Below are 24,463 nucleotides of genomic sequence, written 5' to 3' on the forward strand. Positions count from 1 at the left end.
TAATAATGAATGTTTTTGTAAATGGTTGAATAACATAAGGGGATATTCTTGTTTACTCTGTAAATTTTTTGAGTGGATGAGGAGCATTAGTGACTGTAAGCTAGCTCTGGCTGTTGGGTCTTGCTTTGGAGGCATTCTCTTGCTCCACTGCCTTTGACCCAAACAGTGACCTTTCATCCACAAGGCATTAGGATGGGAGTGGTGATGAACAGGTTTTGGATGGATGTGGGATAGGGCATATGATTCAATTTGATCACTCCATTATATAGGGAAAAAGGCCCTTTCACATGTATGTATGCACATATATCTATATATCAAATTGGATGAGGCATTAGTGTATGCAAAAACTATACAAGAATTTAAGAACAAACTAGATGCTGAAAGATACAAAGATGGGTACTACAAGCATAGCTCTCTTCCCGTATAACTAGGTAAATACAACTAGGTAAATAAAAAAAAAGAATATAAGGCAAATAGAAAGAATCCAAAGAGCAATGACAAAGATGGCCCCAACACTTTCAAAATTGACATACAAAGATTGTCTAAACTCGAACTACCAACCCTGGAACAAAGAAGAGAAAGAGGAGATCTATTGGCCATTTACAGATTCATGAAAGGCATGGAAGTCCTTGTTAGAAAAGAGTTATTAAAGTGGGGTAGAAGAAAAACAAGGGGACATGAATAGAAACTCAAAAAGGATAGTTATAGAAGAGATCTGGAAAAAAAAAAAAAATCAATACAGTGGTGGATGTCAAGAACAAATTGGACAAAACAATAGTGTGTGCAAACACCATACAAGAATTTAAGAACAGACTAGAGATGTCGCGAGATACAAAGAAGGGTCACCACAAGCATAGCTCCCCTTCCCATATAATACAACTAGATAAATACATATACAGTATAATGTAAATATATATTTACCCATCTATCTACCAAGAACTTTTTCCCCCTTATAAGGGAGGTAGCTATATATTCATATATATAACACTTTGATATTGTGGAACAGAGATAAAGTGGAATGGAGTGATGGGACTTGGTATCCCGCTCTCTGTAACCCTATCCTATGAGAAGTCAAGGTATGAGGGATTTACAGTCAGAACCCTAAGGCTTGCATCTTTTAACATTTGTGGGTACGGTAAGATGAGAGTAAAAGGGAAGAGATAGGAAGTATGTTTGTGAGAAGAATGATGCATGTGTTGGCATTAAGTGAAACTAAGTTGAAAGGGAGGGGTGATTTTGAGTTTGGGAGTACAGTGGGGAGGGTGTCAGGAGTGAGGAGAGGATGAGGGAGGGAAGGGGTGCTCGGCTAGTGAGGAGATAGTAAAGTGTGTGGTGGAGTGGAAAGAAATATCTTCAAGGTTAATATGAAGGTGAAACTGGGAGAGGAGATGTGGATTTTTGTAAGTGCATTGGGCCTGGTAGTGAGAAGAGTGAAGAGGAAAGGGAGGCTTTTGGGACAGATTTAAAAGAGAGCTTAGAGAGTTTTGGGAGGAATGTCAATGTGGTGGTACTGGGAGATCTCAATGCTAGAGTAGGGGATGAACCAATAGATGGAGTGGTTGGGAAGTTTGGAGTACATACATACATATACCAAGGGCTTTTTCTCCCTTCCAAGGGAGGTAGTCAAGGTCAAAGGCATAAATCGACTCCCACCCATTTCATCCCCACATACTCCACTCCCATTGCCACCCCTCCCTCCCTCCCTCCCTCTTTTCTTGCCTCCTCCTGGATGATGAGCCATCCCTGCATCTCACTCACTGCCCTGGGTCAGAAGCAATGCAGCAAGACAGCACATCCACTGCAAGGCCACTTCATTTAATCAGCGACCCCCCTCTCCATCCCTTCATGCAGAAAAAGAGCAAATGGGGAGAAATTCCTTCAGGCTGCATCAAAATATCATTCACACATACTCTCTCACACCCCCATCCCCCACCCACTCCTTTCAATACATCACAGCATCATCCATACACAACCATTCTCCACTCACCTCTATCATCTGTTTTCTCCCTTCCTTCTTCAACAGACATCCCCCTCTTTCCCAATGCCCCTTTTACCCCATCCATCCATCTCATCCTTGGTTGCCCCCTCATGTTCACTCCACCCACCTCTGCATTCCACACTTCTTTTACTAATCTTACTTCACTCATTCTTTCCATGTGTCCAAACCATCCCAATACTCTTTCATCAACCCTATCTCCCAACTCCCTTTCCACCCCACTCAACTCCTTGTTTCTCACTCTATCCACCATAGTAACCCCTACCATACTTCTCAGGTATTTCATCTCAAGTGCATTTAAACTCTTCCTCTCTTATATTCCATGTTTCTGTCCCATACAGTGCTATCATCACAATCACCCCTTCATACAATCTCCACTTAGCATCCATTCACAAATGTCTATTTCTCATTACACTTTTTAATTCACCACGGCATTTACTTGCTTCTCTCAATCTACATTCTACCTCCACCTTCACTCCCTTTCCCACCATATTTGCACCCAAGTAACTAAAGCTATCCACTTCCTCCAGCCTCTCTCCCTTAATATTCACTTCTAATTTACTGCCATCCTCTCCCCTTGTACATTTTGTCACCTTACTTTTACCCACATTTATCTTCCTACTATAAGCAAATTGTCATCAGCAAATAACAACTGGCTTATCTCCCATTTTCCTCCATTTTCTTTAACCATCTCAAATCCCCAGCCCATTACCCTTGCATTTACCTCTCACACCACCCAATCCATGTAAAAATTGAATAGTCATGGCAACATGACACATTCCTGGCAAAGTCCCACCTTTACCTCAAACCACTCACTCTCTCCATTTCTAATTCTAACATAGGCTCTACTACTCTCGTAAAAAATCTTGACTACTCTTAACAGCTTTCCTCCTATCCCATATATCTACAATACCTCCCACAATGCCTTCCTGCCTACCCTGTCATAAGCCTTTTTCAAATCCATAATGGCCCCCAAAAAATCTTTACCTTTTCCTACAGCTTTCTAACACATCTGCCTTATGACAAAAATCTGAGCCACATAACCCCTACCTTTCCTAAACCCACATTGTTCCTCACTACTTACTCCCTCTGTTCTTCTCCTAATCCTCTCAATCAAAACCCTCACATAAGCCTTCCCACCTACATTCAGTACATTTGTCCCCTTTTCCCTTGTAAAGTGGAACTATACAGGCCATCCACCATCACTGTATATCCCTTTTAGACACTCCACATGACCCCCACTCTAACCCAAATGCCTTACCTGCACTCATCATCTTAATAATTGCTTTCACCTCATCTTGTCTTCTTTCTCCTCCATTTTCCTCATTCATCACTATCATTTTCTTAGTACCTCCCACTGCAACTACCTTCCCCTCCCTATCCTCCTTCACATTTAGCAACTCCCTAAAATATTCTGCCCATCTTCCTCTTACCATTGTCTCCTCTATTATCATCTCCCCATCTGCACCTTTTACCTTTTCTTCTCTACTTGATTTGTTTCCCCTTCCTCTCTTAATTTCCTTCCATAACATCTTTTTTATTACTTTCAAAACTTTGTCATACTCTTACCCCATCTAACATCTGCTCTACTTTTTGCCTCCTTTTTCTTATGCTTTACTTCTCTTCTCTTTTCTTTATACCTTTCTTATGATTCTTTTGTCCTATTTTGCAACCAATCTGCGAATGCTTGTGTCTTCTCTTTTACAACCTTCTGTGCTTCATCATCACACCACAGAATAGATTACAAAACACCATTAGGAAAGAGTGACCATGTACTGATAGAATTCAAACTAAAAGAACAAATACACCTAAGAAGAAATGAGAAACATAGAATAGGAAGACCAATGTACAACAAAATGAATTTTGAGAAACTCAACAAATTCTTTCGTAATGCAAACTGTTACATACATACATACATACATATACCAAGGCTTTTTCCCCTTTACAAGGGAGGTAGCCAAAAAGAAAAAGGCATAAAATCATTCCCACCCATTCCATCCCTAAATACACTCCACTCCCCTCCACTCTCCCTCTTATCTTAGCACCTCCTTGATGACGGGTCATCCCTGCACCTTGTCCACTGCCCTGGGTCAGAGGCAGTGTCGCAAGACACAGCACATCCACAGCAAGGCCGCTTCATTAAATCGGCGACCCCCCCCCTCTCTGTTCCCCCATGCATAAATGGAGAAGACTGTAACCATTACTAACCATCACCCACCACGCACGTGATCCACACGCTTGCAACATAGAGAGACTCCCTCTTGCTAACCTTGCATTTCCCAGAACATACATCTAACGCAGCACATTTCAAGACAAACAAGATATAGATACCCAATGTCACCAGACTAAGCTATCAAAAATCCTTTATTATAACTGCCCTAATATATTACCCATAAACTAACATATATATAATATACCTAACATCCACCAACTATAGGACTAACCCTCATATAACTGACCCCAATGCATAGGATAGCGAGACTAACGCTTTTAGTTACAACAACCCACTAACCCCCCTATATAACCTATAACACCCATGTCACGAGGGCCAAGAGTTGGGTAGGTGAAGAGTCTACCGGCCAGACGCCAGAGCTAGGCAGACCGAGAGGCTGCCAGCCAATTGTGACCTAGGTCAAGGCCTGGCACTTATTGTACGAGTATTTAGCCCATAGGGCCCATTTGTAGTTTATTAACCAGATTGCCTTCATTATTAATAGAAGAAAACTCCCCTTTTGGAGTTTATCTCGCCCACATTAAGTCCTCCTTATGTAGCCTACACAAACCAAAAAGGTTACAAGACGGGGAGAAATACCTTCAGGCTGCGTCAAATTTTGCTCATACATACTACCTCACCCTCCATCCCCCCACCCATTCCACCTCATGCATCACAGCATCATCCATATACAACCATTCTCCATTCACCCTATCTTCTGTCCTCTCCCGTCCTTCCTCAGCAGACATTCCCTCTTCCCCAAAGCCCCCTTCACCCCATTCATCCATCTCATCCTAGGACGTCCCCTCATGTTCACTCCCTCCACATATGCCTTCCATACCTCTTTTACTAGTCTTTCTTCACTCATGTGTCCAAACCATCTTAATACTCTTTCATCAACCCTGTCTCCCAACTCCCTTTCCACCCCTGTTCTCCTCCTCACCTCATTTCTCACTCTATCTAGCCTAGTAACCCCCATCATACTTCTCAGACACCTCATCTCAAACACATTCAAACTCCTTCTCTCTTCCTCTCTTATGTTCCATGTTTCTGCCCCATACAGTGCTGTTGGCACAATCACTCCTTCATACAGTCTCCTCTTAGCATCCATTCCCAAATGTCTATTCCTCATTATACTTTTTAATCCACCAGGGCATTTACTCGCTTCTCTCAATCTACATTCTACCTCCACCTTCACTCCACCTTTTCCTGCCACATTTGCACAAAGTATCTAAAACTATCCACTTCCTCCAGTCGCTCTCCCTTAATGCTCACTTCCAGTCTACTGCCACTTTCACCCCTTGTACATCTCATCACCTTACTTTTACCCACATTTATCTTCAGCTTTCTTCTTTCACACACTCTCCCAAACTCTGTCACCAACTTCCTCAGTCCCTCCTCCAATCCTTCCACAAGCGCAGTGTCGTCAGCAAACAACAGCTGGCTCACCTCCCACTTTTCTCCATTTTCTTTAACCATCTCCAATCCCTGACCGACCACCCTTGCATTTACCTCTCGCACCACCCCATCCATGTATAAGTTGAACAGCCAGGGTAACATAACGCATCCCTGACCAAGTCCCACCTTTACCTCGAACCACTCACTCTCTCCATTTCCAATCCTGACACATGCTCTACTACTCTTGTAAAAACTCTTGACAGCTCCTAGAAGCTTTCCTCCTATCCCGTATATCTGCAAAACCTCCCACAGTGCCTTTCTGTCTACCCTGTCGTAAGCCTTTTCCAGATCCATAAAAGCCCAAAAAACATCCTTCCCCTTTCCTATAGCTTTCTCACATATATGTCTTACCACAAAGACCTGATCTATACAACCTCTACCTGTCCTAAAACCACACTGTTCCTCACCAATTACTCCCTGTTCCTCTCTTAATCCTCTCAATCAAGATCCTCCCATAAGCCTTCCCAACTACACTTAACAAGCTAATCCCTCTGAAACTACTACACTCACACTTGTCCCCTTTTCCCTTGTAAAGTGGAACTATACAGGCACTCCTCCAGTCCTCCGGCACTCTACCCTCTCTTCAACAAACATTAAATAACCTCATCAGCCAGTCCACCATCACTGTATGTCCTTTTTTTTAGACATTCTGCATGGCATCCATCCAGACCAGGTGCCTTGCCTGCTCTCATCATCTTAACAACTGCCTTCACTTCATCCTTCCTTATTTCTCCTCCATTTTCCTCACTCATCACTCTCATTTTCTTAGCATTTCCCACTGCAACTATCTTTCCCTCCCTATCCTCCTTCACATTTAGCAACTCCCTAAAATATTCTGCCCATCTTCCCCTTATTGCCTTCTCTTCCATTATCATCTCTCCATTTGCAACTTTTACCTTTTCTTCTTTACTTGATTCGCCTCCTCTTCCTCTCTTAATTTCTTTCCAAAACATCTTTTTATTACTTTCAACATTTTCTGTCATACTCTTACCCCATTTCACATCTGCTCTCCTTTTTGCCTTCTTTACCTTGTGCTTTACTTCTCTTTTCTTTTCTTTGTACCTCTCATATGACTTCCTCGTCCTATTTTGTACCCAATCTGTGAAAGCTCGCTTCTTCTCTTCTACAACCTTCTTTGTTTCCTCATCCCACCATTCACTACCCTTCCTTCTATTTCCTCCTGTCCTTCTTGTTCCACACACCATCTTTGCACACTTTGTGACTCCCTCCTTGAACCATCCCCATTCCTCCTCCACTCCTAGCTCTACTCTATCCTTCACTCACCTCCCACTCCTCTCTCAGCTTTTTCTTGTACTCCTTCTCCTTTTCATTTAAAGAGTTCCCTCTAAGCACCTCCCTACCTTTTGTCCTATTCCTCGTTCTCCATCTATCCTCCACTCTCAACTTACCTTCCACCAAAAAATGATCTGATATTCCCCCACTCTCTCCCTTTAGCACATGTAAATCCTTAACTCTTCCTATTATACTCCTATCTACCACTACATAGTCCATTAAAAATCTATCTACCACCCTTCCATCCATCACCCTCTCCCATGTGTACTTATGCTTGACTTTCTTCCGAAACACTGTATTTGCTATCATCAACTCTCTTTCTAGACACATCTCCACCATCAACTCTCCACTACAATTTTTTCCTGGAACTCCACATTTCCCAACCACTCCGTCAATTGGTTCATTTCCTACCCTAGCATTAAGGTCTCCCAGTACTATTACATTGACATTTCTCCCTAATTCCTCTATGCAATCATTTAAATCTATCCAAAAAGTCTCCCTTTCTTCTACACTCTTCTCACTACCAGCCCCATATGTACTTACAAAAACCCACATCTCCTTTCCCAGTTTCACCTTCATCCACATTGTCCTTGAGGAAACCTTCTTCCACTCCACTACACGTTTACCTATCTCTTCATTTACTAGTATAGCCACCCCTTCTCTCCCTCGCCCTCTCTTCACTCCTGATAACCTCCCACTTACACTCCCAAAACTTACACTCGCCCTTCCCTTTCAACTTAGTTTCACTCAAAGCCAACACATCTATCTTTCTTCTCACAAACATACTACCTTTCTCTTCCCTTTTACTCTCATCTGTACCACATCCATGCACATTAAAAGACCCAAACCTTAGGGTGCTGGTTGGAAAACTCCTAGACCCTCTTATGCCTTTACTTTTTTTAGGAATGTCCCCTGTGAGACTACAGGGAGAAGGATGCCTGGTCTCAATCCCCATCCCTTTTTTCTCGCCTCTTATGATCCAAGTGGAAATACATGGTGGCAGTATTTTTTGCCCCCACCAAAGGGTAGGTAGGCGAAAAAGGAAATGAATATTCAGAGAAATTGTACAGGACAGTAACAAGGGGTTGGGGGACAGCATAACTGAGGGACAGTCGTAGTATAAAAATGTTATCATTTCTCTATGAACAGAGTTTTCCTCTATCACAGACAAAATGATGTGAGGCTCTGGTCCATAGGGGCACCCCATATAGACCCTAAAGTATCAACTGCATGCTACTTTGCCACAATAACATGCAGCCAATACCCCAGACTGGTAAAATTCCTAAATGAAGAAACAAGGATGGAAGAGAAATAGAATATACTAGGAGAAATTTATAATGAGGGTGTGATCAAATATGTTCCACAACAAAAGCAAGAAAGAATATACATAAAGAACTGTTACAACAAAAAATGTAGTGAAGCCAAGGATAAGAGACAAAGCCTGGAAAAATATAAAAAAAAAAAAAAGAGAGAGAGAGAGAGAGAGAGAGAACAAATGGCAAACATACATCAACCTAAGAAACGATTATTTAATAATTCGCAGAGAAGAAAAGAGAAATTATGAAAAAGAACTAATAGAAAAATACAAGGAACAGAAACTATTTTATAGATATGTGAATGGTAAACTAAAAAACAAACAAGAAATAGAAAAGCTGTGCCAAGGAAGCCATGAATACACAGAACAAGAAATGGCAGAAGTTATGAGCAACCACTTCAAATCAGCATTCACAATTGAGAACATTAATTGTGAGGGAATAGAGAGAGAAATCCCCCCATTGAAGGAAATAACTGTAACAAAGAAGGAAATCAGCAACTAAATAAAAAACCTTGATGTTAGAAAATTGCATGGAACAGATGGAATTGCAAACTGGATACTGAGGGAATGCATAGAGGAATTAATAGATAAAATACACACTATAATCAAATACTCGCTCAAAGAAGGAAAGGTACCACAAGACTGGAAAAATGCAAACATTGTACCAATATATAAAGGAGGAAACAAGGAAAATCCAACTAACTACAGACCAGTCTCCCTAACAAGCACAGTAGCTAAAATATGTGAAAAAGTGATCAAAAGTAGATGGGTTAAACACCTGGAAGAAAAATCTATACTAAACCCAAGCCAATTTGGATTTAGACAAGGAAGATCATGTACAACAAACCTAATCTGCTTCTACTTGAGACTAATAGATATAATAGATGAGAGGGATGGATGGGCAGACTGTGCCTATCTAGACCTACAAAAGGCATTTGCTAAAGTACAACACAAGAAATTAATAAGAAAATTAGAATCAATATGGTGGCATCACAGGTAATCTATTAGAATGGATGGAAGATTTCCTGACTGAGAGAAAAATGAGGGTAGTAATCAGAGATAAATACTCAAAATGGGAAGAAATGATAAGTGGTGTTCCACAACAGTCAGTGCTGGCTCCAATCATGTTTGCCATATACATAAATGACATGGATGATGGAGTTGAATGTTATATGGATTTCTTTGCATACATACATATACATATACCAAGGCTTTTTCCCCCTTACAAGGGAGGTAGCCAAAAAGGAAAAGGCATAAAATCATTCCCACCCATTCCATCCCTGAATACACTCCACACCCCTCCACCCTCCCTCTTATCTTAGCGCCTCCTGGATGACGGGTCATCCCTGCACCTTGTCCACTGCCCTGGGTCAGAAGCAGTCTCGCAAGACACAGCACATCCACAGAAAGGCTGCTTCATTAAATCGGTGACCCCCCCCCCCTCTCCGTCCCCCCATGCATAAAAGGAGAAGACGGGGAGAAATCCCTTTGGGCTGCGTCAAATTTTGCTCACACATACTACCTCACCCCCATCCCCCCACCCATTCCACCTCCTGCATCACAACATCATCCATATACAACCATTCTCCATTCACCCTGTCTTCTGTCCTCTCCCATCCTTCCTCAGCAGACATTCCCCTCTTCCCCAAAGCCCCCTTCACCCCATCCATCCACCTCATCCTAGGACGTCCCCTCATGTTCACTCCCTCAACATCTGCCTTCCATACCTCTTTTACTAGTCTTTCTTCACTCATTCTTTCCATGTGTTCAAACCATCCTAATACTCTTTCATCAACCCTATCTCCCAACTCCCTTTCCACCCCTGTTCTCATCCTCACCTCCTCATTTCTCACTCTATCTAGCCTAGTAACCCCCATCATACTTCTCAGACACCTCATCTCAAACACATTCAAACTCCTTCTCTCTTCCTCTCTTATGTTCCATGTTTCTGCCCCATACAGTGCTGTTGGCACAATCACTCCTTCATACAGTCTCCTCTTAGCATCCATTCCCAAATGTCTATTCCTCATTACACTCTTCAATCCACCAAGGCATTTACTCGCTTCTCTCAATCTACATTCTACCTCCACCTTCACCTTTTCCTGCCACATTCGCACCCAAGTATCTAAAACTATCCACTTCCTCCAGTCGCTCTCCCTTAATGCTTACTTCCAGTATACTGCCACTTTCACCCCTTGTACATCTCATCACCTTACTTTTACCCACATTTATCTTTAGCTTTCTTCTAACACATACTCTCCCAAACTCTGTCACCAATTTCCTCAGTCCCTCCTCCGATCCTGCCACAAGTGCAGTGTCGTCAGCAAACAACAGCTGGCTCACCTCCCACTTTTCTCCATTTTCTTTAACCATCTCCAATCCCTGACCCACTACCCTTGCATTTACCTCTTGCACTACCCCATCCATGTATAAGTTGAACAGCCAGGGCGATATAACGCATCCTTGACGAAGTCCCACCTTTACCTCGAACCACTCACTCTCTCCATTTCTAATCCTGACACAAGCCCTACTACTCTCATTAAAACTCTTGAAAGCTCCTAGAAGCTTTCCTCCTATCCCATATATCTGCATAACCTCCCACAGTGCCTTTCTGTCTACCCTTTGCAGATGATACAAAAAATATTAAAGAAAGTAAGAACAGAAGAGGACTGTGATTCATTACACTCAGACCTACACAAAATCTGGAAATGGGCTCAAAAGTTGGAGGTGAACTTCAACATCAAGAAGTGTAGCATAATGGAGTTTGGATAAAGCAAAAACAGACTTTCAAAAAATTACAAAATTGGTGAAGAAGAAATAAAAAACGTGCACTCGGAAAGGAACCTTAGAGTAATAATCAGCAAAGATATGACACTGGATAAACATATAAACAAAATAGTTGGTGAAACCTACAACCTATTAAGGTCAATGAAAGTGGCATTTGACTATCTGGATGAAGAAATTATTAAAAAAATATTAGTTACATTGATTAGACCAAAACTGGAATATGCAGCAACACTATGGTGACCCAGTACTAAAAAGAATATAAGGAAACTAGAAAGAATACAGAGAGCAACAACAAAGTTGGCACCAGCTCTTTCCAAATTAACATACAAAGCTTATCGAAACTGGAACTACCAACACTAGAGCAGAGAAGAGAAAGAGGTGATCTACTGACTATATTTAGAATCATAGTGTCACTGTGTACTCCAATTTTGGCCTTATCAGTGTGACTTGTATTTTTTTTTTTTTTTTACCATTTCTTCATCCAAGTAAGTAAAAGTCACTGTTATTGATCTTAGCAAGTTATAGGTTTCACCAACAATTTTGTTTACTTATTTGTCAGGGGACATATCCTTTGTGATGATCACTCCCAGGTCTTTTTCAGATCCCACTTTATTTACTTCCTTTGCACCAATTTTATATTTTCCTGATATCCTTTTTTTATTTGTCCAAATTCCATTATGCTAAGTTTCTCAATGTTAAAGTCCACTACCCATTTCTGACTCCATTCCCATGTATTTACCTAGTTGTATTATATAGGAAGGGAGCTATGCTCGTGGTGACCCATCTTTGTATCCCTCAGCATCAAGTTTTTTCTTAAAATCTTGAATAGTGTTTGCACACACTGTTTTATTGTCTAATTTGTTCCAAGTATCTATCACTTTGTGTGAAGCTATTTTTTTTTTAGATCTCTTCAGTAATTATCTTTTTTTAGTTTCTTTTCACGTCCTCTTGTTTTTCCATTGTTCCATTTTAATAAATCATTCTTATCTAAGATTTCCATTCCCTTCATAATTCTATAGATAGTAGGTCTCCTCTTTCCCTTCTTTGTTCCAGAACTGGTAATTCTAATTTGGACAGTCTTTGTTCATATGTCATTTTGGAAAGAGTTGGTGCCAGTTTTGTTGTTGCTCTTTGTATTCTAATTTTTTTATATTCTTTTTGGTACTGGGTGTCCATAGTGTTGCTGTGTATTCGAATTTTAGTCTTATTAGTGTAGTTAAATTTTCTTTTATCATTTCCTCGTCGAAATAGGCAAATGCCACTTTTATTGACCTCAATAAATTGTAGGTTTCTCTGACTATTTTATTAATATGCTTATCCGGTGTCAAGTCTTTGCTGATCATCACTCCAATGTCTCTCGATATTCTGTTTTTACTTTTTCCAAATTCTATTATACATTTCTTTATATTGAATTTCACTTCCCACTTTTGAGTCCAAGTCTTGTAATGAGTTGCAATCCTCCTCAGTTTGTACTTTCTTTAGTATTTTTGTGTCGTCTGCAAAGAAATCCATATAACACTCCACTCCTTCATCCATGTCATTTATGTTTATGACAAACATGATCGGCGCCAGTACTGATCCCTGCGGGACACCACTTTTCATTTCTTCCCAATTTGAGAATTTATCTCTAATTACTACTCTCATTTTCCTCCCAGTCAGGAGGTCTCTCATTCATTCCAATAATTTTTCTCTGATGCCACCTATTGATTCTATCTTACTTATTAGTTTATAGTGTGGTACCTTATCAAATGCCTTTTGTAGGCCCAGAAAGGCACAGTCTGCCCAACCACCTCTCTCTTGTATTATGTGCACAGTTTGTTGTACATGATCTTCCTTGTCTGAATCCAAATTGATTTGGATTCAGTATAGCTTTTTCTTACAAATTTTTAACCCATCTATTTTTGATGACCTTTTCGCAAATTTTTGCTACTGTGCTTGTGAGGGAGACTGGTCTGTAGTTTGATGGATCTTCCTCTTACGGGAAGGGGAGCTAAGCTTATGGTGGCCTATCTTTGTATCTCTCCATATCCAGTTTGCTCTTAAATTCTTGTATTGTTTTGCACACACTGTTTTTCATCCAATTCATCCAATGTGTTCCATACATCCACCACTCTGTGGGGAAAGCTGTTCTATTTCAGGTCCCTTCTACAACTGTCCTTTTTAAGCTTCTTTCCATAACCTCTTGTGTTTCTCTTATCCCAATTTAGTAAGTTTTCTCTGTCATGGACTTCCATGCCTTTCATAATTCTGTAGATGATCAACAAATCACCTCTCTCCTCTCTTCCAGAGTCAGCAACTCCAATTTTAACAATCTTTCTTCATATTAGAGTTTTGATAGTTCTGGTGCCATGCTCTTAGCTACTCTCTGGATTCTCTCAATCTTCCTTATATTCTTTTTAGTACTGGGTGACCACAGTGTCGCTGCATACTCCAATTTAGGTCTTATCATTGTGACTAGTATTTTCTTTACAATTTCTTCATCCAAGTAGGTAAATTCCACTTTTATTGCTCTTAGTGAGTTATAGGTTTCGCTAACAATTTTGTTTATATGTTTGTCAGGGGACATATCTTTTGTGATGATCACTCCCAAGTCTTTTTCAGAGCCCTCTTTCTTTACTTATTTTTCACCAATTTTACATCTTCCTGATTTTTTTTTTCCAAACTCCATTATGCTACATGTTTTAGTGTTGAATTCCAATTCCCACTTCTGACTCCATTCCCAAACCCTGTTTAGATCTCTCTGTAATGATTCGCAATCCGTTTCAATGCTCACTTTTTTTTTTAACAGTTTTGCATCATTTGCAAAGAAGCTCATGTAATTCCACTCCCTCATTCATGTCATTCACATAAATAGCAAACATTATTGGAGTCAGCACTGATCCTTGTGGGACTCCACCTCTTTCCATGCAAAAGTCTTATCTGTGAGCACCACTCTCATTTATTTTCCATGCAAAAAGTCCTCCATCCACTTCAGTAGTTTACCTTGTATCCTTCCTATTGTTTCCAGCTTTCTTTAATAGTTTCTTTTGAGGGACTTTATCAAAAGCTTTTTGCAGATCTAGGAATGCGCAATTGGCCCATCCATCCCTTTCCTGTATTATATCTAGTAATCATGAGTAAAACCAGATCAAATTGCTGGTGTATGATCTTCCCTGTCTAAATCTGAATTGTCTCAGATTTAGTATATTATTCTCCTCCAGATGTTTTATCCATCTACTTTTTATAACTTTTTCACAGATTTTAGCTACTGTGCTTGTAAGGGAAACCAGTCTGTAATTTGTTGGGTCTTCTTTATTTCCTCCTTTATAAATTGGTACGATATCAGCATTTTTCCAGTCTTCTGGCATTTTTCCTTCTTTGAGCGAGCAACATATTATGTTGTATATTTTGTCCACTAGTTCTTTACACTCTTTTAATATCCAATTTGCTATTCCATCTGGACTGTGTGATTTGCTGTCATCGAGGTTTGTTATATGATCCATTTCCTTCCATGCTATTATTTCCTTCATGGGGGATTTCACTTCTCTCCCTTCAACCTGTTGTTGTATTTTTTTCTCTAGTAAAAACCAATTTAAAATGTTTGCACATAACTTTTGCCATTTTGGTGTCTTCTGTGTATTCAGTGTTCCCTTGGCGTAGTTTCACTATTTCCTGCGTGTTTTTCAGTTTCACAAGAACATGATTTAAAATGGCAACTGTCAACAGAATGGTCAGAGGAGACCCTGTGTGAGGGTGGAACATTGATTAAATCTACATTTAGTAATGGTTATATCCTCAAATGGTGTCTACTAAGCCCACATAAAAACATGGTGGCAGCATTTTCCCTCCCACCCTTCCCTCCACTTTCTATATAATCAAACTTTCTGCACAACAATCCTTCCACCAGAACTATATGTAAGTCCTCTCTTACCTTTGTCTGGACTGAAGTTTTATATAGTACAGCTTCTCTTAATTTCCTTACAGACAAGCTCAAATGGTCTCTTGCATGCAGAATCCATATCATATGCACAATTTCATCCCAGCAATGACGAATTGCTTGCCATTCCTCACCAATAGGAGATGATTCAAGTTTTTGGTAAGGCCCCAAGGATGTGGCAAAATTTTCAAGTTCATTTAGTGTTATTTTTACCTGTAAGTAGTGAGACATCAAATACAATCAGGTCTATATCTATACACTAAGGGCTTCTCTCTTATAAGGGAGGTAGCCAAAGAATGCATCCACTTTCATTAATACAAATAAAGTGTGCTAAGGTATTTCAGCTTAAGGAGTTGCTTATGCTGAAATTTGAAATATATATACCGGGTATATATATATATACACATATACATATATACATATTTATACATATATATATATATACATATATATATATATGTATATATATATATGTATATATATATATATGTATATATATATATATATGTATATATATATATATGTATATATATATATATATATATATATATATATATATATACTGTATATACATATACAGACGCTCCTCAACTTACGTTTTAGTTACGTTCCGAACGGCCGAACGTAAGTTGTTACTGTACTATACATCCGTAAATTCTATTACTGTATCTTATAAAACACCCCTAAATCATTAATTATACACATAACATTGTAAAATGATAACATTAATTTCAAATAAATTAAATTCAAGCAATATAAATTGAGATGGTGGAGGAGGGGGAGGAGGAGGAGGAGGATGAGGCAAGGCATGTTCAGTTTGTCGTTTGTGCAATGTAAACAATGGAGGCAGCGTCATGCGCAAGTATCGCTTGAACTACGGAGAGCGCGCTAAACTAAAAAATTCACAAAAAAAAAAAAAAATTATTACAATTTTTTTTACAGTCAGTTCAAACGTAAAATCGAAAAAACGTAAAACGAATGAACGTAAGTAGAGGAGCATCTGTATATACACACACACACACACACTTTCAACGAACGGACGGCTTGAAGAACGTTCTGAAGAAAAGTGCAGATTGTGGATCCCAACGCAAAGAGAAGTGCCTTTTTGTATTTGCAGGGTGGGGGGAAATTGCTCGTGGGGTAGTGGGAAAGTAAGGAAAGAGGAGAAGGGGAGGGATTGCTGGGAAAATGGAAGGTAATGAGGAAGTAGAGGACTTGGTCCAAACAGACCGCCGTAAAGTAAACAAACGACCACAAGACGAGCTGGAGGACGACGGAATGTCTAATAAGAATGTAAAGATTAGAAGTATAGATAGGAACAATACAGTAGAAAGTGATGAGAATATTTTCAAGGGATTTAAAGAGAGTGGGGGGGACACAAACCCCCCCCGACTGACAAGACTAGAGAAGAAGGTTGATAAGGTGATCGAGGACTTGGAGAGTAGGTTAGGTCATATGAACACCATTTTACAAAGGGTTGAAAGATTGGAAGAACTGGAAAAGGCGAATAAAAACTTAACTGATGAAATAGAAGACCTAAAAAGACAGTTAAGAGAGGTAAAGGTGGAGAATGAGGAATTGAAGAAGAATAGTAAAGAAAACAGAGAAACGATAGCTAAAGAAAGTAAAAATTGGAAGAAAACCCAAGAAGGAAATAAGGTTTCATTCACTGACATAGTTAAACAGCAATTGAAAGAACATACTGAAGACTCAGTTATTAAAGTGATGAGACAAAAGGAGAATATAGTAAGGGATTTAGCAGACAAGAAGAAATGTATAATTATATTAGGAATGGAAGAGAAACACAACACAGATAGAACCACAAGAATCAAAGAGGAAAATGAAAAAGTAAGCCAATTACTAGAATCAGTTCAGGAAGATGAACCAGAAATTATGAAACAAATCGAAGAGAAATTTAGACTCGGAAAGTATAGCACAGACAAGACCAGACCAATTAAGATTAAATTCAAGTCACAAACAACGGCAGAGAATATCTTATCCAAAACAGGGAAACTAGCAACAAGTGAACAATACAAAAAGATATGGATAAAAAGAGAAATGAATAAAGAGGAAAGAGAGGAAGAAAAGCAGAAAAGACTGGAAGCTAAGGCAAAAAACGAGAACAGAACGGAGTCAGAGAAAGAGAGATTCTATTGGAGAGTAGTGAACATGAAACTAAGGAAGTTCGACATACAAAAGAAAAACATAAGGGAAACAGAGAACACAATGGAAGTGGCAGAAAACTAAGAGTGTCTTACACAAATATAGATGGATTAATAACAGGATTGAATGAGCTGAATGATTATTTGAAAGAAAAAGAACCGGACATAATGGGAATTGTAGAAACAAAATTAAAAGGCCCACTACCACCCAACAGTGTAGGACATGATGCATACAATTATTGGATTAGAAACAGAGAGAAAAAGCAAGGGGGTGGAGTTATGTTCCTGACTAAGAAGGATATAAACGTGAAAGGTGTCATATATGGAAAGAATACAGTAGAGATGATTATGATAGAAGTGGAAGACAGAGATGAGAAGAGCAGAAAATTTGTGATCAATTATGTGCCTCTGAAAACAGCCTCATGGGAGGAGAGTGAATATAAAAGTATGTTAGAGGACACAAAGATAGCATTAACTAAAATAATGGAAGACGGAGGAAGAATAGTTATGATGGGCGACTTTAATTGCAAAGAAATCTGCTGGGAAGAAATGACAGTAAAGAGTGGTGATGACTCATGGGGAAATGCTCTACTTGAGATGATTACTGACCATTCAATGACACAATGGATACAAGAGAACACTAGGTATAGAAATGAAGAAGAACCATCGAGGCTAGACTTAATAATTACATCTGAACCTAGAATAGTGGACAAGATTGAATATAAAACACCAATAGGTAAAAGTGACCACATATTGATTGAACTGGAACTTAATGAAGAAAAATATATGAAAAGAAATGAACAATATAGAAAAGGAAGAATGATGTATGAAAAAACAAACTTTGATAAAATAAGAGAATTCTTCCAACAAGAAAACTGGGAAGAAATATACAAAGAAGAAACATCAGTGGAAGAGAAATGGAATATTTTGACAAAAATTTACAAAAAAGGAGTGGAAAAGTATGTCCCAAGACAAAAACAAGAAAAAGAATATGTAAAATGCTGGTACAACAAAAGTTGTAGGGAGTTAAAAGACAAAAGAGACAAAGCCTGGACCAGATGGAAAAAAGACAGAAGACCTGAAAAATGGAAAATATATACTGGTTATAGAAATGAATATGTACAAAAGTGCAGAGAGGAAAAAAGAAAATATGAAAAAGATGTTATAGAAAAGTGTAAAGATCAACCAAAACTATTCTACAGATTTGTAAACAATAAACTGAAAAACAAACAAGACTTGGAGAAATTAAGACAAGGAGGAGTTGAATACACTGAGGAAATGGAAATGGCAGAAATTATGAACAAACATTTTAAATCAGTGTTTACAAGGGAAAATATACAACCTGAAGAGATTGAGTAGAAAGAAAAAGTCCCCCCTATGGAAGAAATAGAAGTAACAAAGAATGAAATATTGACACACTTGGGTAATTTTGATGTCAGAAAATCGCATGGGCCAGATGAAATAGCAAACTGGATTCTGAAAGAATGCAGGAATGAACTGGCAGACAAAATACATAGCATAATAAGCAGTTCCTTAAAAGAAGGAAAAGTTCCAGAAAATTGGAAAAAAGCAAATATAGTACCTATATATAAAGGAGGAAATAAAGAAGAACCTACCAACTATAGACCAGTCTCTCTAACAAGTACAATAGCAAAAATTTGTGAAAGAATTATCAAAAGTAGATGGGTAAAATACTTGGAAAAAAACAATGTACTAAATCCAAGGCAATTTGGATTCAGACAAGAACGATCATGCGTCACCAATTTAATATGTTTCTATTCAAGGCTAATAGATATAATACAAGAAAGAGATGGATGGGCTGATTGTGCATTTCTAGACCTAAAAAAAGCTTTTGACAAAGTACCACATAAGAAGTTGCTTAAGAAATTAGAATATGAAGGAGGAATACAAGGTAAATTGCTAAATTGGATGGAAGACTTTTTGCAAGAAAGAAAAATGAGAGTAGTGATAAGAGATCAGCACTCAAAATGGAATGAAGTAATAAGCGGTGTCCCGCAGGGAACAGTTCTGGCCCCAATAATGTTTGCTATATATATTAATGATATGGATGAAGGAATTGAAAGCTATATGAGCTTCTTTGCAGATGATGCAAAACTACTGAAAAGAGTGAAAACTGAAGAAGATTGTGAATCACTACAGAGAGATCTAAATAAAGTACAAGAATGGAGTAGGAAGTGGGAGATGGAGTTCAATACAAAAAAGTGTAGTATAATGGAATTTGGAAAAAGCAAAAACAGAATAACAGGATCATATAATTTGGGAGAAGAAGGAATAAAAAAAGTAGAAAATGAGAAGGACCTGGGAGTCATTGTTATGAATAATATGTCACCTGAGAAACATATAAATAAGATTTTTGGAGAAACTTATAATTTAATAAGAACAATCAAAGTGGCATTTACATACCTGGATGAAGAAATGGTGAGGAAAATCCTAATCACCCTGATAAGACCAAGATTGGAATATGCAGCAACGATATGGTCACCAAGTACAAAAAAATGTATAAAAAAACTAGAAAGAATACAAAGAGCAATCACAAAACTGGCACCAACACTCTCAAAACTATCATATGAAGAGAGACTACAAAAACTTAAACTACAGACACTAGAGCAAAGAAGAGAGAGAGGAGATTTGATAGCTATTTACAGAATCATGAAAGGCATAGAAATTACTGATAGAGAGAATCTGATAAAATGGGATGACAGAAATACAAGAGGACACGGAAAGAAAATAAAAAAAGACAGCTATAGAAGAGATTTGAAAAAGAACAGCTTTCCTCACAGAGTAATAGACAGTTGGAACAAGTTAGATGAGAAAGTGGTGTGTGCAAAAACAATACATGAATTTAAAAATAGTTTAGATAAAATGAGATATGAAGACGGGACCCCACGAGCATAGCTCCCCTTCCCGTAAAATACAACTAGGTAAATACAACTAGGTAAATACATATATATATATATATATATATATATATATATATATATATATATATATATATATATATACATATATACATATATATATACATATATATATATACATATATATATATATATATATATATATGTATATATATATATATATATATATACAGGGTGGTGCAAAAGTCTGGACCCATAGGAAATTTATTATATAACAATTTACAGTTTACATATAACAATTGATTTAATTATGAAAATGTAACTATCAAACAATTCCCACATTTTGTGAAGGATGTGCGCAGTTTTTTGGACAATACATTTCCAAGGAAATGGATTGGACGTCGAGGACCGGTTGAATGGCCTTCAAGATCTCCGGATTTGAGTCCTTTGGATTTTTTCTTATGGGGACATCTTAAATCAGTGGTTTATGCTAACAGACCAAGAACATTACAAGCACTAAAAGATAACATCACACAAGAAATTGAAACCATAAGAGGGAATAGCTATATGTTGACAAATGTGCAAAAATCATGTGTCTCGCGAGTAAGAAAGTGTTTGGAAGAAGATGGAAATCAGTTCGAACAATTATTGTAACCGGAAATTGTTTGATAGTTACATTTTCATAATTAAATCAATTGTTATATGTAAACTGTAAATTGTTGTATAATAAATTTCCTATGGGTCCAGACTTTTGCACCACCCTGTATATATATATATATATATACATACATACATATACCAAGGCTTTTTCCCCCTTACAAGGGAGGTAGCCAAAAAGGAAAAGGCATAAAATCATTCCCACCCATTCCATCCCTAAATACACTCCACACCCCCTCCACCCTCCCTCTTATCTTAGCACCTCCTGGATGACGGGTCATCCTTGCACCTTGTCCACTGCCCTGGGTCAGAAGCAGTCTCGCAAGACACAGCACATCCACAGCAAGGCCGCTTCATTAAATCAACGACCCCCCCTCTCCATCCCCCCATGCATAAAAGGAGAAGACGGGGAGAAATCCCTTTGGGCTGCGTCAAATTTTGCTCACACTTACTACCTCGTCCCCCATCCCCCCACCCATTCCACCTCATGCATCACAACATCATCCATATATAACCATTCTCCATTCACCCCTGTCTTCTGTCCTCTACCGTCCTTCCTCAATAGACATTCCCCTCTTCCCCAAAGCCCCCTTCACCCCATCCATCCATCTCATCCTAGGACGTCCCCTCATGTTCACTCACTCCACATCTGCCTTCCATACCTCTTTTACTAGTCTTTCTTCACTCATTCTTTCCATGTGTCCAAACCATCCTAATACTCTTACCACAAAGATCTGATCTACACAACCTCTACCCGTCCTAAATCCACACTGTTCCTCACCAATTACTCCCTCTGTTCCTCTCCTAATCCTCTCAATCAAGATCCTCCCACAAGCCTTCCCAACTACACTTAACAAACTAATCCCTCTGAAACTACTACATTCACACTTGTCCCCTTTTCCCTTGTAAAGTGGAACTATACAGGCACTCCTCCAGTCCTCCAGCACTCTACCCTCTCTCCAGCAAACATTAAATAACCTCACCAGCCAGTCCACCATCACTGTACCTCCTTTATATATATATATATATATATATATATATATATATATATATATATATACACACATATATACATATATATATATACATATATATACATATATATATATATACATATATATATGTACATATATATATATATATATATATATATATACAAGTTGAGTGTCATACGTGCCTACCTCCGCCGTGCTTTCCGGAACTGCTCCTCATGGTCCTTATTCCACCAGGAATTATCTCGCATCAAGCAGATACTTTCCAACAACAGATATTCTAACACAGTCATAGATAACGAAACAAGAATATTCATGACACGCATTTTTACACACCAAGAACAAAACCAACCTCCCACCAAACATATAGTCTATTACAAAAACCAAATGACACCTGCTTACAAAACGGACGAACGCGTCATCAAAGAAATAATCACACGAAACACTACTTGCACCAACCCTAAAGACAAATTAGACATTATTATTTATTACAAAAACCCCAAGGTCTCCAACCTCCTTATGACGAACAATTTGTCTAAGAACCACAGTCCCCTCAAGCAAACCAATGTGATATACAAATTTTCCTGTCCCAAAGAAGGTTGCAAACTTCTAAATAATGTATCTTACATTGGTGTCACTACGACTTCGTTGAGCAGGAGACTTACAATGCATGCTCGTGAGGGCAGCATACAAAAACACATGAAACAAACTCACAACAAAACCCTCACAAGGCCACATTTGGTGGATAACACGAAAATACTTAGACACTGCAGCAATCACAGAAAACTACACATTTTTGAGAAAGTATACATTTCACAACAGACTCCACTCATCAATATACAGACCGACACACTCGGTGCCCTCCTATTGCATAAGAACTCGACTGTTCAAAGACATCCTCCGAGCATCGCAACTCCCAGAAGCAACAGATCCTCCCTAGGGAGTTCCAGCAGACATCCTCACAGCGCAGCCGACATAATCCTACCGGACATAATATCACCAATCAACAACAGACCCATCCTACGGAGTTCCAGCAGACATCCTCCCAGCGCAGCCGACATCCTCCCAGCGCAGCCGACATAATCCCACCGAACATAATCCCACTGGACATAATCTCACCAATCAAGAACAGACCCACCACACGTAGCTCCATTGTGCACCAAGCTAGGTAGCAACTGTGACCTCTCCCAGTACCATGTATACACCATTGTGCGCCAACCTAGGTAGCAACTGTGACCTCTCCCAGTACCTTGTATACACCAAATTTCTGTACTTAAATTGTTAGCCTCCTTTTATGTATTAGATTCATTTCTCGCCTGAAGATGGTTGAAAGCATCAACCGAAAGCTCGCATTATGTATTATTGTATAGTATTTTCTTAACAATACAATATGGATCTCGGCAGCCTCGTTTTTGACCTCCCTTCTGATTACAAGAAGTCTATTCGGAAGATAGAGAAAACTACTAAGAAGTTAGTTGATACTGAATTTGCGCTGGTCTTTAACCAAACATGTTTAAAATATATACATATATATATATATGTATATATATATATATGCATACATACATATACATACATTATATATATATATATATATATATATATATACACACACACATCAGTCATGGTGGCAGCGAAGTTTGGACTCCGGTGATATCTTCAAAATTCGAGGATCACAATGACAAGGAAGTACCTATTTTGTATTAATAGGGAAGAGGAAAGCTCGTGGTGTAGTGGGAAGGTGAAGAAAAAGAAGAAGGGGAGGGATTACTGAGGAAAATGGAAGGAAATGAGGAAGGGAAAGATTGGGTCCAGGAAGTCAGACAGCATGTCAACAAAAGACGGCCAGACAATAATGGTGAAGTCAAAGAGATTAGCAAAAATTAGAAATATAGATAAGAGCAGCATAATGGAAGGTGAAGATAAATATTTCCATGGATTTAATGAGGGAGGAAATGACAACTTCCCCCAACTAGTAAATCTAGAAGAGAAACTAAAAGAAATTTATAAAAATTGGGAAGTTAGGTTTAACCAAATAGAGTTGATTACTCAATGAGTTGATAAACTGGAAGAACTAATGAAGGAGAATCCAAACCTAACTAAAGAAATAGAAGAATTAAAAAGACTGTTAAGAGAAGTAAAGGATGAGAAATTGAAGTGGAGTAATAAAGAGAATAAAAAGTCCATAGCAAAAGAGGTAAGTGGTAGGAAAAAAGTACAAGAGAACAATAAAATGGAATTTAGAGGTATAATGGAACAGCAGAAGAAAGAACAAACTTAGGACACAGTTATTAAAGTGATGAGGGAAAAGGAAAATATAGTAAGAGACTTAGCAGAAAAAAAGAAATGTATAATTATACTAGGGATGGAAGATAAGTATAATCTAAATAGGAGTACAAGAATAAAGGAAGAGAAGGAAAAAGTACATAAGATATTAGAAGTGGTTCAAGAAGATGAACCAGAAACAGGGAAAGAAATAGAAGAAATATATAGACTAGGGAAATACAATACAGATAAGACCAGACCAAATAAGGTTAAATTCAGGTCACAAACAACAGCAGAGAATATCTTAGTAAAAACAGGGAAACTAGCAGACAGTGATCAATATAAACAGGTATGGATAAAAAGAGAAATGAATAAAGAGGAAAGAAAGGAGAAAACAAAAAGACTAGAAGCTACGGAAAAAAACGAGAAAAGAACAGAGTCAGAAAAAGAGAAATTCTATTGGAGAGTAATAAATATGAAAGTGAGGAAATGGTTCATAGCAGAGAAAAACAAGGGAAACAGAAAAGACAA

General features: G+C 38.5%; 1 protein-coding gene across 4 annotated transcripts in view; it reads right to left on the reverse strand.

The window, feature by feature from the left end:
• The window catches only part of LOC143038805 (uncharacterized), a 283,401-nt gene that overhangs the window by 46,165 nt on the left and 212,773 nt on the right, over positions 1 to 24,463 (reverse strand). For 3 of the 4 annotated variants that reach the window (XM_076208350.1, XM_076208348.1, XM_076208349.1), the window contains one exon: positions 14,972 to 15,190. The exons of the other annotated variant lie outside the window; for it this stretch is intronic. In XM_076208350.1, the coding sequence (XP_076064465.1) occupies positions 14,972 to 15,190 (219 nt within the window). The remainder of the gene's footprint in view (positions 1 to 14,971; positions 15,191 to 24,463) is intronic. 4 annotated transcript variants of the gene reach the window in all.

The sequence above is a fragment of the Oratosquilla oratoria genome, chromosome 25 (assembly GCF_046742065.1).
Source record: "Oratosquilla oratoria isolate Oo_2021 chromosome 25, ASM4674206v1, whole genome shotgun sequence".
NCBI lineage: Eukaryota > Metazoa > Arthropoda > Malacostraca > Stomatopoda > Squillidae > Oratosquilla > Oratosquilla oratoria.